At 48.5% G+C, this 14,131-nt stretch overlaps 1 protein-coding gene across 1 annotated transcript; it reads right to left on the minus strand.

The window, feature by feature from the left end:
- Window positions 1-7,181: 7,181 nt before the first annotated feature.
- LOC123185292 (glutaredoxin-C9-like) lies at window positions 7,182-8,160 on the minus strand. Its single transcript, XM_044597217.1, has one exon. The coding sequence runs from the start codon at window positions 8,038-8,040 to the stop codon at window positions 7,627-7,629; it is 414 nt and encodes a 137-aa protein (XP_044453152.1). The 5' UTR covers window positions 8,041-8,160; the 3' UTR covers window positions 7,182-7,626.
- Window positions 8,161-14,131: the final 5,971 nt, after the last annotated feature.

Below are 14,131 nucleotides of genomic sequence, written 5' to 3' on the forward strand. Positions count from 1 at the left end.
TGGCATTGCCGCACGAGCAGGCTAACCAGTAGAGCTACGAGGTAGACCAAACCTACAGTGCTGCAGAATGCAAAAGAAACAATTGATGCCGCACTACTCTAGAAAAAGAAAAGCTCATAAACAATAAGAAAGAAGTTCACGAGTTTGTTAAAAAAATAAAAGGTTCACGTAAACAAAAAAGTTCACGTAAAAACTGAAAAACATTCACTCATTTGAGGAAAAGTTCACAGAGTTGAAAGTTCATGGAATTTTAAAAAGGTCACCGATTTAAGAAAAGGTCACGGATTTGAAAAAGTTCATGAAATACAAAATAGTTCAAGGAAATTGAAAAGAGTTCATCGAATTTTAAAAAAGTTAACCGAATTTGAAAAATAATGTCATTGAATTTGAAAAGGTTCATCGAAGCTTTTTTTAAAATGTTCATTGAATTTGAAAAAAGTTCATCGATTTTTTTAAAATCATAAAATCTAAAAAAAGTTCGTCTATTTTAAGAAAAACTTCATCGAATACTAAAAAAGTTCATCAAATTTGAACAAAAACTAAGAAATTTAAAAAGAAAATAATAAAAATAAAACCGCACCTAAACCAAATCGCAAACCGGGAAAAACTAGTGTGGGAAGCTTCTAGAAGCTTCCCAAATCCGGGGCTTTCGCAAACGTGACGAACGTCACTAAAAGGAGAAAAAGGACACATCTATAGACTCGCGGTGGCGTGGCCTTGTGGTTTGAGCGATCGCCTCGCAACCAACCGTTCGCTAGTTCGAACCCTGGTTCCATTAACTTTTTGTGTTCTGAAAACATAGAGAAAAATACCTCAGGCATCCCCTACATGGGCCGGCCCAGCACGGGGCGCTGCAGGCGCCGGTTTGCTAAAATGCACACAAATGGGCGCTTGCAGCGCTAAATAGGAAATGCCTGTGCACTATATATAGTAGACACGATGCGAAAAGCGAAGAAAAAAATTAAATGATCCAAGCCTAGGACAAGGTGGGGCAGGGGATGTAGCCTTGTAGGCCAACAAATGGTAATAATGGGCGCGTAAGGCCCTACATAGAAAGTGGTCATTTCTAGTACCATAATAACTTGTGTGCTATGTATTGCCTGGACAATAGAGCCAAAAATATAAAAGACACCGCACCACAAACAATGCTCACCACACAGACACCATGCTAGAGCCCAGTCACCAAGCCGTACCCGTCAACTATAAGTCGTATGTGGTGATTTTGTCAATCTCAAAATATTGTTCCATATCAGTATCTCAAACATGGTCATAGGGTGTTCGTGTGTGCAGTCACAAGGACAAGTGTATTTGATTTCAAAATTCTCAATTTTTTAAAAAATTGAAACTTTTGAAGTCCCAAATTATTTAAAGTACAAAAATGGAAAGTAAAAGAAAAATAAAAACTAAAAATAAAGAAAAAAATTTAAAATAACAGGCCGCCCGGACATTGCCGGGCCAAACGGGTGTGCTGCGTTTCCTCTCAACGTGCGGAGCTTAGGCCGGCCAATGAAAATTTAAAAAACATTTCATACCAGGGAATCCCTACTGCTTGGGCCGGCCCAGGCAGGGATTCCCCTGTATGAAACGTTTTTTTATCACTTATAGGTGACGTTGGTAGGTAATATTTTGCAACTTTAGGGTCAATTTTCGTGTCGTACCGTCAGAAACAAAAGCCCATTATTACTAGGTATAGATTTAAAGATAGTTCACAATTTTTTTCATGAATTTCATTTTTTTTCACGACCATAAAATTGTTCGACTGTGATTTTGAATAATTTCACGGGACATAAAAAAGTTCTTGGATTTGATATAAGTTCACGTACTTCAAAAAAGTTCATCGCGTTTGAAAAAAAGTTTAAAATTTTGAAAAATGACAAAATTGATAAAACAAAGAAGGAAAGGAGGAAAAAAAACAAAAAGTAAAAATATAAAAGGATAAATAAGGGGAAATAAGGCCAAACTAACAAGCATCTAGAGGCTTCTAGAATCATTTATGGGCTAGCGCTCGCGAAACCAGCATGCGCACTATGTAGAGTAGACATGTTGCGAACGCAAAGGAAAAAAAATGGACCAAGCCCAGGACGGGGGGTGTAGCCTTGTAGGCCAACAAATAGTAATAATTGGCGCGTAAATCGATACATAGAAAATGGACGTTTTCAGTACCGTAATAACTTGTGTGCTATATATTGCCTAGAAAATAGAGGCAAAAATAAAAACGACACCCCACCACAAACGACGTCCACCGCACATACACCATGCTACAGCCCAGTCGCCAAGATCGTGTCGTACCGGTTAACTACGAGGCGTCTGTGGTGATTTCATCAATTTTAAAATATTGTTCTGTATCAATATCTCAGACATGATCATAGAGTGTTCGTGGATGCGTTCATAAGGACAAGTGTATGTGGGTAGTTGCGATTGTACCATGTTAGAAAAAAGTTAACGCCAAAACCATGCCAGACAGGACCTGCTTTACTATGCCGCTATTTTTCCTTTTGCATTGTTTCCCTGGAAAAAAAGATGTAATAAAATGCATGCTGCTCAGTGAAGTATATTATCGATTAATGAGTAAACCGATCCAGGGCCAAAAGTAATCAAAGATACGTGTGCCACGTGTAGAGCTATCCATAGCAAACATGTTAGGCTAGTCATGGTGGGAGTAACTTAGGTAGTAACATAATACACTTCAAATTTTTTTTGCTTATGTGGCATGTAGTTAATGAGTAGAGAGGTATTTAGAGTAACATAATATGTTACTGTAACATAGCGCTTCCCGAGAAAGGATGAGTCTACAAGCTAATAAATAAACACATCTATGACACTACTATTATGTTACTTTGCACTATGGAGATAGTAACTTAGACTAGTGTCATGCATATGACACTAGTCTAAGTTACTCCCCACTATGACCAGCCTTATTAAGGCATTAATATGATGTACAGACTCCAAATTGTTAAGCTGGTCATAGTGGGGCTAACTTAGGTAGTAACCTAACACACCCCAAGGCAATTTTACTTATGTGACAAGTATTTAATGAGGAAAGAGGTGTTTGGAGTAACATAATATGTTACTGTAACATAGCGCTTTCCGAGGTAAAATATGTCTATAGGCTAATAAATGAAGTTATCTATGACACCACTCCTACTCGCTCCTTCCATCTATATAGGGCCTAATGCATTTTTCGAGGTTAACTTTGACCAAATATTAAAACAATAATATATGACATGCAACTTACACAAAGCACATCGTTAAATTCGTGTGTGAAAGGAGCTTTCAATGGTATAATTTTCACATTGTGCATGTCATGTACTATTAATCTTGCTAATAGTCAAAGACGGTCTTAAAAAATATATTATGCCCTATATAGATGGAAGGAGGGAGTATAATACTTTGCACTATGAAGGTAGTAACTTAGACTAGTGTCATATGCATGACACTAGTATAAGTTACTCCCCACTATGACCAGCCTTAGAAAGGATAGAGAGAGATTGATGGAATCGTTGTTTATTGGTTGAGTCTCGTGAGCATATATATAGAAGTACATGATCAACTTGGAGTACAAGGCAAGCTAGAACAAATCCTAATATATTTCGTATTCCTAACTAACCATAATACTCAACATCCCCCGTGGTCACAACGGTAGTGACGCAGGCGATGAGACTGGAGAAGAATCCGAAGGTAAGCTGACGGACATCCCCCACAGTCGTAGCGGTCGATGCATCGCGAAAATTATGGTTGGAGTGGAAATCGACGAGGTTGCTCAAATAAGATGGTAGCCCTTTGTGCCGACGTCAATGTAGCCGAGAGCGTAGGGTGGTGTAGCCGTGGTCGAGGTTGCCATGCAAAGAATATCGTGGTCGATGTCGAGTCGGGGTAGCTGGTGTCAAGAAAGTTGCCATGGAGCCGCGGGCGCAAGGAGGCGCCGAGTTAGTCATGGGTGCAGTGGTGTCGAAGTACTGGTGCGCCGGAAGAAGACGTTGTTGACGAGGCGTCGCGCCGGCTTTGCCAAACCCGGGGACACATCATAGACGAAGGCACGCGTCGGTGTTGACAGCACCAGGCATGCTTAGACGGACGAAAACGAAGTTGAAAAAATGCCGTACCAGGCATGCCAGGCTCGGGGACACGTCACGGACGAAGGCACACATCGATGGTGCTAGCACCGAGCATGCGTAGACGAGGGACCTGTACGAGTTGTACGCCATGTCGAGGAGTCGACGGGGCTAGCAGAGAAGGAGACTTGATATGTTTGTGGCGCCAATCGGCATGGGAACGATGTCACCAACGGTGGTCCGAGTGGACGAAGTGGTGGGGGAAGATGACGGTGACACTCGCGGCGAGCTGTTGCTGGACGAAGACGAAGGGGGTGGACGGGCGGCAGCGGCTACAGGACTAGCGGCGGCGGCGGTGCTCAAAGTAGGCGAGGAAACCGACAATGTGCAGAAGACCGGCTCGGACGGTGGCGTTCCCGGGCCAAGGGAGGCGGCGCGACGCATACCACTAGAAGTCGATGCGTGAGGACGGCGGAGTGGACTGCGGGTCGCGGTGCGACGGCCCGAAGGGGCGACACAGCGGCGGCCTGATGGCGGCAGTGCTCGAAGTAGGCGAGGAAACCAACAACGTTAGGAAGACCGGCTTGGACGGTGGCGTTTCCGGACCAAGGGAGACGGCGCGACGCATACCACTAGAAGTCGATGCATGGGGACAACAGAGCGGACCGCGGGGGCCGCGGGGCGACGGCTCGAAGGGGCGATGTAGCGGCGGCATGCAGGTCAGGACGACAGTGGGAAGACCTCTGGGCGGTGGTGTGAACCGTAGACCGTGGCGCTGGGGCGGCGCAGTGGCGAAGCGCGGGTCGGTGCAACCGCGGGAAGGACCTCGGGTGGCGCCGTGGATAGCGTGTCGCAGCACTACAACCCAAAGGGGTGACGCAGCGGCGACGCGCGAGTCGGTGCAGCTGCAAGGAAAACCACGGGGCGGCAACGCTGCGGCCCGACGAGGCGACACATAGGCATACCGTTGCTCGATCGAGGGTGGGGCGCGCTGAATTCAGGGACGGTTTTCACAGGACCCGCAGAGACGCGCACAAGTAACTAGCTAGATCGGTCGCACGGTGCGGATGAAGCGGAGTGGCGACCAGATAATCAATCTGGCCGCTCGCGAGATTGGGGTCATCGGTCGGTGATGAGGCGGCCGAGCCACTGAGGGCACGCGTGGGGGACGCGCGAATAGCCGGTGCGTGCACGCGGCCCATGCCCGAGAGGGGTGCAAGCGGCGCCGCACAACACAGCCGGTACACGCATCGTGTGGGGCGCGGTGCCAAGGCCAGTGGACAGATGCAGCTGACCGGGGTGGACGTGAGGTGATGCAGGATCCTGATCAGATGAGGGCAATGACGATTGGCACAGAGCGACGGGCGGGCAGACGCACGAACAACGGTCGAGATGGGCCACCGCTTCGCGTGTGGCCGCCGGGTCGATGGGGAGGCCGAGTTGTCGCGTCGGTGTCGAAATAGAGGCGCACTGGTGTCGATGGCGGCGGCGGGTGATCCAAATTGATCTTAGATCGAAAAAACAAAAAGAAACACCGATTAAGATGACCGACAAGAAAAAAAACCTCGATTAAGAGATCGGAAAAAAGACTATGTAGACAACCGATCAACACGAGTGGGCGATGGACGGCGGCTAGGATTGAATCAGTTAAGTTGATACCATGTTAAAAAAGATAGCGAGGAAATGGTAGAATAGTTGTTTATTGTTTGAGCATCATAGGCATATGTAGGAGTACATGTTTAATTTAAAGGGCAAAATAAACGAGAACAAATTCTAGTCTATCTCGTATTTTCTAATCGATCATAATACTCAACCCAAATGTTGGCTCAAAGGGGAGGAGAGGGGACTCGAAAACGACGGCCCGGTTGTATGTAGAGTAGTAATGTAGTGCTACGTCTACGTGTATCATGTCATATAGCTGAGGCTGTCGTAGCTAGCGTAGTGGCGTAGCAGCAGCGAGTGACGCAAGGCAACGGCAGGAGGGCCTGGGCAATGCTGCACGCTGCATGCTGATGCCGGGTAAAGGGCGATGGACTTTGCTTTGCGTATGAATGAGTCGCCAGGCCAGTTTGCCTTTGCCATCCTACGCGTATGCATGCATGCATGCATGCGTGACGACCGACGGGAGTGGTATGCTATGCTATACTGGGAGCTCCTTCTCCGTCTCTTTCGACACCCCAGCGACGTGCCGGCCCTATTCACGGAAACTCGTCCTCATCACGCCATGCCATGCCTACATCCACTGCGCCAACTTTTTCTTTCGCCTTGCCTGTGCTGTGCACCATGACTTCCCATATTTCAAAGCCAGCGTTACCATACCACCTCCTTTTTTTTATTTGCCGGACTTACCACTTTGCTTTGACCGGCACATATTTACATACTTGTGTGTATGAGTGTATCACGACCAACAGTACTAATGTTCTAGTATAGTTTTTCTAGCATGTCAATGTTTTTTTTCCTTCGTTTTTTTTTCGGGGAGATTTTTCTACGTGTGAAAGCATCATGACGCGTAGCAAATAACCGTGCCTAAAATATCGCTTGTATTACGACTAGTGCAGATGAGTTCATTGTGGATCGTCACACGAACCGTGCTTGCTTGCCAGCGGCATCTAGTCTTAGCTAACCTCAGATTCTTACCGGCCATGAGCAACAAAAAAGTAAAAATGTGCTAAAAACTAGCCGGTACAGTGAGGTTAAAGCATCTCACGGCAACCGCTTCATGCATGCATGCTATGCTACATCACGCCTTTGAACCAAGCCCTCCAAAAAAAAGGCAAGTCACGTTTCATGCGGCTCTGATCTGCTGCTGCATGCGTCTGGCATCTGCGACTGCGTGCGTACGTACCGGTCCTCTACTACGGACAGTCGCGTGCATCACCTTCTGTGGACGCATCTTCCCACTTTCCATCAATTCAAAATTCAATTTTCCACCAACAAAATGCTACGTACTACACCTTCAACTATTATACTCTTATTAGGATTATTTTTCCTCTACTAGGAGTAGTACAAGTATGCATGCGAATGCGATGCATGTACCCATCAAAACGTCCAATTGAGTAGTAGCAGTATACACGAACATTTTTCGAAAAGTATATACACGAACATGGATAGAGATGATAGTATGTATGGTTTACGGTGGACAGATACTTGATTTATCTCAGGATAATAATAACGCCATGTGCATGCTAGCTTGCTAGGCTTCATTGCATTGCATTACATTGTTGGTCTGATCTCATCTGATGGCTAAGTATCCTTCCACTCCACTCTGACTCTGTAACGAACTAGTACGTGCTAGATAACCATCACCTAAAAAAACAAAACACAAACACACGCAACTGACAAGGCTAATTAAGCTTTCCTTGTTAATTATATCTACATCTCACTAGCCAGTGAAGCTCAACACACCATGCATTGCACGCACGCGTCCATCCATCGCACAGCCACAGGCACAGGCACGGCACATGAAAAGAAAAGAAAAGAAAAGAAAAGACGACCAACACACAAAGTAAACGCCGTCGTTGATCACCACCATCATCAGTTCCGGCCGGCCGGCGAGACAGCAAAGCAATGCGGCTCAGAGCCAGAGCGCGCCGGCGTCCTTGAGGAGCGGGACGAGCGTGCCGTTGATGTGGCACGCCATCACCTTCTCCACGCCTCCCAGGAGCCTCCCGCCGACGAACACCACGGGCACCGGCGGCTGCTGGTGGTGGCCGGCGCCGGGTCCGGGGGGCAGCAGCTGCGCCAGGGCCGCCTGGATCTCCCGCCCGGCGCCGCCCATCTGGTCCAACTCGTAGACGGTGGGGCCGACTCCCAGGCCAAGCAGGAGGCGCTTGACGACGTGGCACATGCAGCAGCCGCTGGCGCTGAAGACGACCACGGCGTTGCCGCTGGCCATGCGAGCCACCCGCTCGTACACCGCCGCCTCCTCCGCCTCGGCCACGATGCCGCCGCCCACCACGCCCTCCACCTGCTGCTGCATCCTCAACATCTTGGCGCCTACTTCTCCTTCTCCTTCTCCCTCGCCGGCCTAGCCTCGCCTAGCTAGCTAGTGAGAGTGTAGTTAATTGTTTGTTGGCGCAGTGCAAGGGAACGAGGATGAAGAAAACAGGGAGCGGTGGACGTGCGTTTATATAGGAGAGGCGGACAGGTCGAAGGGTGTGTGTGTGTGTCTCTCGAATGGAAGTGTGATGGGAGAAGGGAAGGGAGTATACGGGGGTGGGGTGTGGGGAGTCAAAGAGACATGGATCGCTTTTGGCAGAGCCTGTCGCGAGCTCCGCAACGAACCCGGCACACTCTGACCACCACTACTCCACCCCATTCCACTACGGTTACAAGAGATGAGATAGAGAGTAAAGCGAGGAGCAAGCTAAAGAGCTATGCGGTAGTAGCTTTTGTCCGTAGACGAGGAGAAGGAAAAAAGCAAAGGGATGGCCGAAAGATGGATGGATGCATGGCATGGCGAGCCGATCCTAGCATGCATGCACGGCCGCCTAATCTACTCATGTTGTGGCACATCAGCAAAATCAATTAATAGTACTCTTTTCTTTTAGGGTGTGGTTAGGTCTCAGTCGACTGAGACTTAACCAAGTCTCACTCAAATGATATACAGTAGTATGTAAGAAGAAAAAGAGAAAAAAAACTGAAAATATATTTTTTGTACGAATCTTCATGCAAAATTAAAGAAAAATAACATCAACTGAGATATAACGAAGTCTCGGTCAGCAAAACTATTTTCTTTATAATGAACCAATGTGCCTTCAAACTTAGGAATTTACATGTATCTGCAGGCCAAGAATTTGAACGCCGACTATACGGAGGGAGGGAGGGAGGAAGGGAACGAAGCATGGACACGACGTGACAAGACAAGCGTCGATCGTCACGGCAGCCGACAAGCCGACAGCACGACGTCCCCCTCAGCCGCCGTTTGACTCCTCGGCCCCACTGCCACCAAACGCCGTCACGCCCATCGTCACCTCCTTCACGTCCCACATTGCCTTCACGTGAGCGATTCCCCCACCAGACCCCGGCCGCATGCATAACCGTCCATTGCTCTTGGCCTCTTGGGTCTTCGTCACCAACGCCTCACACCACACAACCAACCAATAGATCAGCACAACGGGGCATAGTCGGTTGCGCGCAGTTAGAGCAACGGTAATAGAGTCCCCGTATTGGCAGCTTCCGTATGTGTGTATGTAGAGCGTGTATCATTTGCATTATAAAAGCGTCTACAACTAAACTTGACAATGCCAAATCCGACCTGTCAAACGCACACGGACTCAGTCAAGCCTTAAATTTTTTCTTCTCACAACTGAACACCTCAATTATCATATCCCAAATCCATACAAAATCATGCAACTAAGTCGATGCATTATACACATCATTCGAATACTACATCACTGACATGCCATCGGACTACCAAAATTTGGCATATATGTACAACGTGTATCATATGCATTGTAAAGGTCAACGAGGTAATGTGTAAACCTAAGACTCTTTAGGGCATGTACAGCCGGACTTGGCAAATCCGACCCCCTATATGTCCGCGGACGCGTCTGGACGCTTTCGCAGACAGCGCCGGAAGACCCCTCATATGGGTTGCCGCACATCCACACACCTCAAATGTGGAGTTTCAAATCCATGCACGTCGATCATACGATACAAATTGTCTGAATTCAAAAGTTTGAAACAAAGCAAACCAAATCATAGTTCAACAATCCGGGCACGCCAAAATGAAATCAATGTCCGAGCGTGGCAGATGCCTCACATGATAGACAGATCACTTGCCGGACACCATCCATGCCGCCTGCTTCGAGGCCATCCGCGCCTCCTACTCCGCCTGCATCTGGGGCGCATGCTCCACCTGCATCCTTGCCGCATGCTCCGATGTTGCGGCCGCTGCCCTCACCGCCACGTACTCCCTACAGTCATTGATCTCCTTCTTCTCCGGAAGCCATTTCTTTGCATGCTCATCCAAGAGGGTTTCATCCACCAACATGATCTTTGCATCATCCGCGTCTCATGTGAGTTGCAACCTCTCCTTCTCAAGCCCAATCTCTGCAAATGGCTTGGCCTTCTCGAGCTCCCATATGACCCCCCCTTGCTTCCTCAACCCGATCTTCTCCCTCTCAATTTCCAGCTTCTTCTTCGCCCACTTCCGGTCCCAATCCATCCTCTCCTTTTGCACATCCAACATGAGCATGTACCTCTCTCTTTCCTGTTCTCCCTGACCGAAAAAAAAATCTCGTCCATGTGGGGGAGATTTTTGTAGCCGCGGCATCACAGGAGGGCCTTGCCTTCTCCCACTTGTTTTCCATGACTTGTCGGTTATCCTTTGGCACGGTGAATCTTTCATTCTCGACGACAATATCGTCCTCTTCATCGTCAAACCCAATTCATCGGTGGGAGTTTGACCCATCATTCATCTTCTTGCTGGCCTCGAGATCCGCCACAAGTTGTGTCCACTTTGGCTTGTTATTCAGTATGACCCAACAATGGCTAAAAGCAAATGACTTCGTCTCCATTTCATGATACAAAGTGGCCACCGCCGCCGTCTAGCAAACAACATATGTATGAACACCAGAAGGCAGACACAAGAAGCACATGCAAATGATGACAGGATGAAGCAATCGAGCTTACGTGAGTTGCCACTCCCGTCCCACTTTGAGGGTGGTCGTTCACTTGTGAGTAGTGTAGGGGTTACGATCCTGACAATGAGTACTAGGGGTATGAAAGAGGGGCAGAGCCTAGCTACGACATAGGTGTAACACTCGGTGTTTACAAGTTCAGGCCCCTCTAGGAGGAGGTAACAACCCTACGTGTCGTGCCCCGAGGCTTGTTTTTTTGGGGGGGTGGGGTGGGGGTATGATTACAGAGAGTGCTTAACCCTAATTCTGGAGGAGGAGGGCTTATATAGACTACGCTATAGCCTCCTTCACTGCCACGTCACCAAGGTGATTAATACCCATAACTACGATAGTTACAGGTGTAAACAGTCACAACTACGACAGTTACAGGTAACGGTAGCTATGACTCTACTTAAAGCTCGACTTAAGACTACTCGACCATTGCAGCTCCCACATCGTCCCTCCACCTCCCTTGTCCGAGTGGTGGTGGTCATGCCGACTAGAGGGTAGGAATTCGAGTGTTGTTGATGTGTCCGAGTGGACTTCCTGTTATACGCATCTGAATGCTCCTATTGTCCAGAGACCCACCAATGATGGTGTGGGGCCCTAGGTGAGCCCTGGATGACAGGTCCTTGACCCAACCTATAGTAGGTGACCTCATCATTAGCCCCCAAATCCGTTGAGGTTTCGTATGGCAAATGGCATGAGCTTTTCGGTTAAGTCCGAGTGCTTCAGGGGCACTCAGAATATGTTTCTGAATAGTAGCCCAGTGCACCTTGGACGAAAGCACAATGGATTCTGGACTAAAGTGTTCCTGGGGTGTCCGGGTGTTGTTAATCGCCAAGTAAGACTTGGTGGCATTCATATGTTTCTCGGGAGAGACAACTAGAGTTCTGAATGTGGACATGCCATAAAAACTCGAGTGGCGACGTCGGCGCGTGGTCTGACTCTCCGGGGAGATGCCACTCCACATCCCAGGGGAACGCCAGCGCAGGCCATCTCTAAATCCATGTTTACAAGCCATGCGCCTTGGAGCCTAGTGAAAGGGCCAAGCTAACGCATAGAGGGGCATCAAGCTCGTCTCATAGAAATCCTGAAGGTGACTTTAGTCGGGTGTTTTGTAAGTCCAAGTGCACGGGTCCCTGAGGAGGGTGGTCATTCGGACTGACAAATGTCCTTTAGGAAAGGGACGGTCGGTAATTAGTTAGATTGATTCACCGCAGAAATCATGGGATTCGAAATTAAGTGTGCACAGAAGCGGCAACGTTGTGGCTTAGTGGGGAAAGTGGGGCATGATACCTCGGTTTTCTTCACCCAAAATTCGCCATGTGCCATGGTTATTCTATGTGTGCTGCCATCGCGGGCATCGTCGATCCAGGGATCTTGTTGGGGAACGTTGCAGAAAATTAAAATTTTTCCTACGGTTTCACCAAGATCCATCTATGAGTTCATCTAAGCAACGATTCTAGGGAGAGAGTTTGCATCTACATACCACTTGTAGATCGTGTGCGGAAGCTTGCAAGGTGATGATGTAGTCGTACTCGACGTGATCCAAATCACCGATGACCAGCGCCGAACGGACGGCACCTCCGCGTTCAACACACGTACGGGACGGGAGACGTCTCCTCCTTCTTGATCCAGCAAGGGGGAAGGAGAGGTTGATGAAGATCCAGCAACACGACGGCGTGGTGGTGGATGCAGGGCGTCACAGCAGCAGGGCTTCGCCGAGACTACGAGGGAGAGACGTAACGGGGGGAGGTGGAGGCGCCAGGGGCTGGTGTGTGAAGTCCCTCCTCTCCCCCACTATATATAGGGGTGCCAAGGGGGGGCGCCGGCCCTAGTAGATGAGATCTACTAGGGGGGGCGGCGGCCTAGGGGAGGTTTCCCTCCCCCCAAGGCACCTAGGGGTGCCTTCCACCACTAGGACTCCTCCTAGGGGGAAACCCTAGGCGCATGGGCCTATAGGGGCTGGTGCCCTTGGCCCATGATGGCCAAGGCGCACCCCCTACAGCCCATGTGGCCCCCCGGGACAGGTGGCCCCACCCGGTGGACCCCCGGGACCCTTCCGGTGGTCCCGGTACAATACCGATAACCCCGAAACTTGTCCCGATGCCCGAAATAGCACTTCCTATATATAATTCTTTACCTCCGGACCATTCCGGAACTCCTCGTGACGTCCGGGATCTCATCCGGGACTCCGAACAACATTCGGGTTTCTGCATATACATATCTTCATAACCCTAGCGTCACCGAACCTTAAGTGTGTAGACCCTACGGGTTCGGGAGACATGCAGACATGACCGAGACGCTCTCAGTCAATAACCATCAGCGGGATCTGGATACCCATGATGGCTCCCACATGCTCCTCGATGTTGTCATCGGATGAACCACGATGTCGAGGATTCGATCAAACCCTGTATGCAATTCCCTTTGTCAATCGGTACGTTACTTGCCCGAGACTCGATCGTCGGTATCCCAATACCTTGTTCAGTCTCGTTACCGGCAAGTCACTTTACTCGTACCGTAATGCATGATCCCGTGTCCAACACCTTGGTCACATTGAGCTCATTATGATGATGCATTACCGAGTGGGCCCAGAGATACCTCTCCGTCATACGGAGTGACAAATCCCAGTCTCGATCCGTGTCAACCCAACAGCTACTTTCGGAGATACCTGTAATGCACCTTTATAGTCACCCAGTTACGTTGTGACGTTTGATACACCCAAGGCACTCTTACGGTATCCGGGAGTTACACGATCTCATGGTCGAAGGAAGAGATACTTGACACTTGCAAAGCTCTAGCAAAACGAACTACACGATCTTTTATGCTATGCTTAGGATTGGGTCTTGTCCATCACATCATTCTCCTAATGATGTGATCCCGTTATCAACGACATCCAATGTCCATAGTCAGGAAACCATGACTATCTGTTGATCACAACGAGCTGGTCAACTAGAGGCTTACCAGGGACATAGTGTGGTCTAAGTATTCACACGTGTATTACGATTTCCGGATAATACAGTTATAGCATGAATAAAAGACAATTATCATGAACAATGAAATATAATAATACTTTTATTATTGCCTCTAGGGCATATTTCCAACAGTCTCCCACTTGCACTAGAGTCACAAATCTAATTACATTGTGATGAATCGAAAACCCATAGAGTTCTGGTGTTGATCATGTTTTGCACGCGAGAGAGGTTTAGTCAGCGGATCTGCGACATTCAGATCCGTGTGCACTTTGCAAATCTCTATGTCTCCATCTTGAACATTTTCACGGATGGAGTTGAAACGACGCTTGATGTGCCTGGTCTTCTTGTGAAACCTGGGCTCCTTTGCGAGGGCAATAGCTCCAGTGTTGTCACAGAAGAGTTTGATCGGCCCCGACGCATTGGGTATGACTCCTAGGTCGGTGATGAACTCCTTCACCCAAATCGCTTCATGTGCTGC

The sequence above is a fragment of the Triticum aestivum genome, chromosome 2A, assembly GCF_018294505.1.
Source record: "Triticum aestivum cultivar Chinese Spring chromosome 2A, IWGSC CS RefSeq v2.1, whole genome shotgun sequence".
In the NCBI taxonomy this organism is placed as follows: domain Eukaryota; kingdom Viridiplantae; phylum Streptophyta; class Magnoliopsida; order Poales; family Poaceae; genus Triticum; species Triticum aestivum.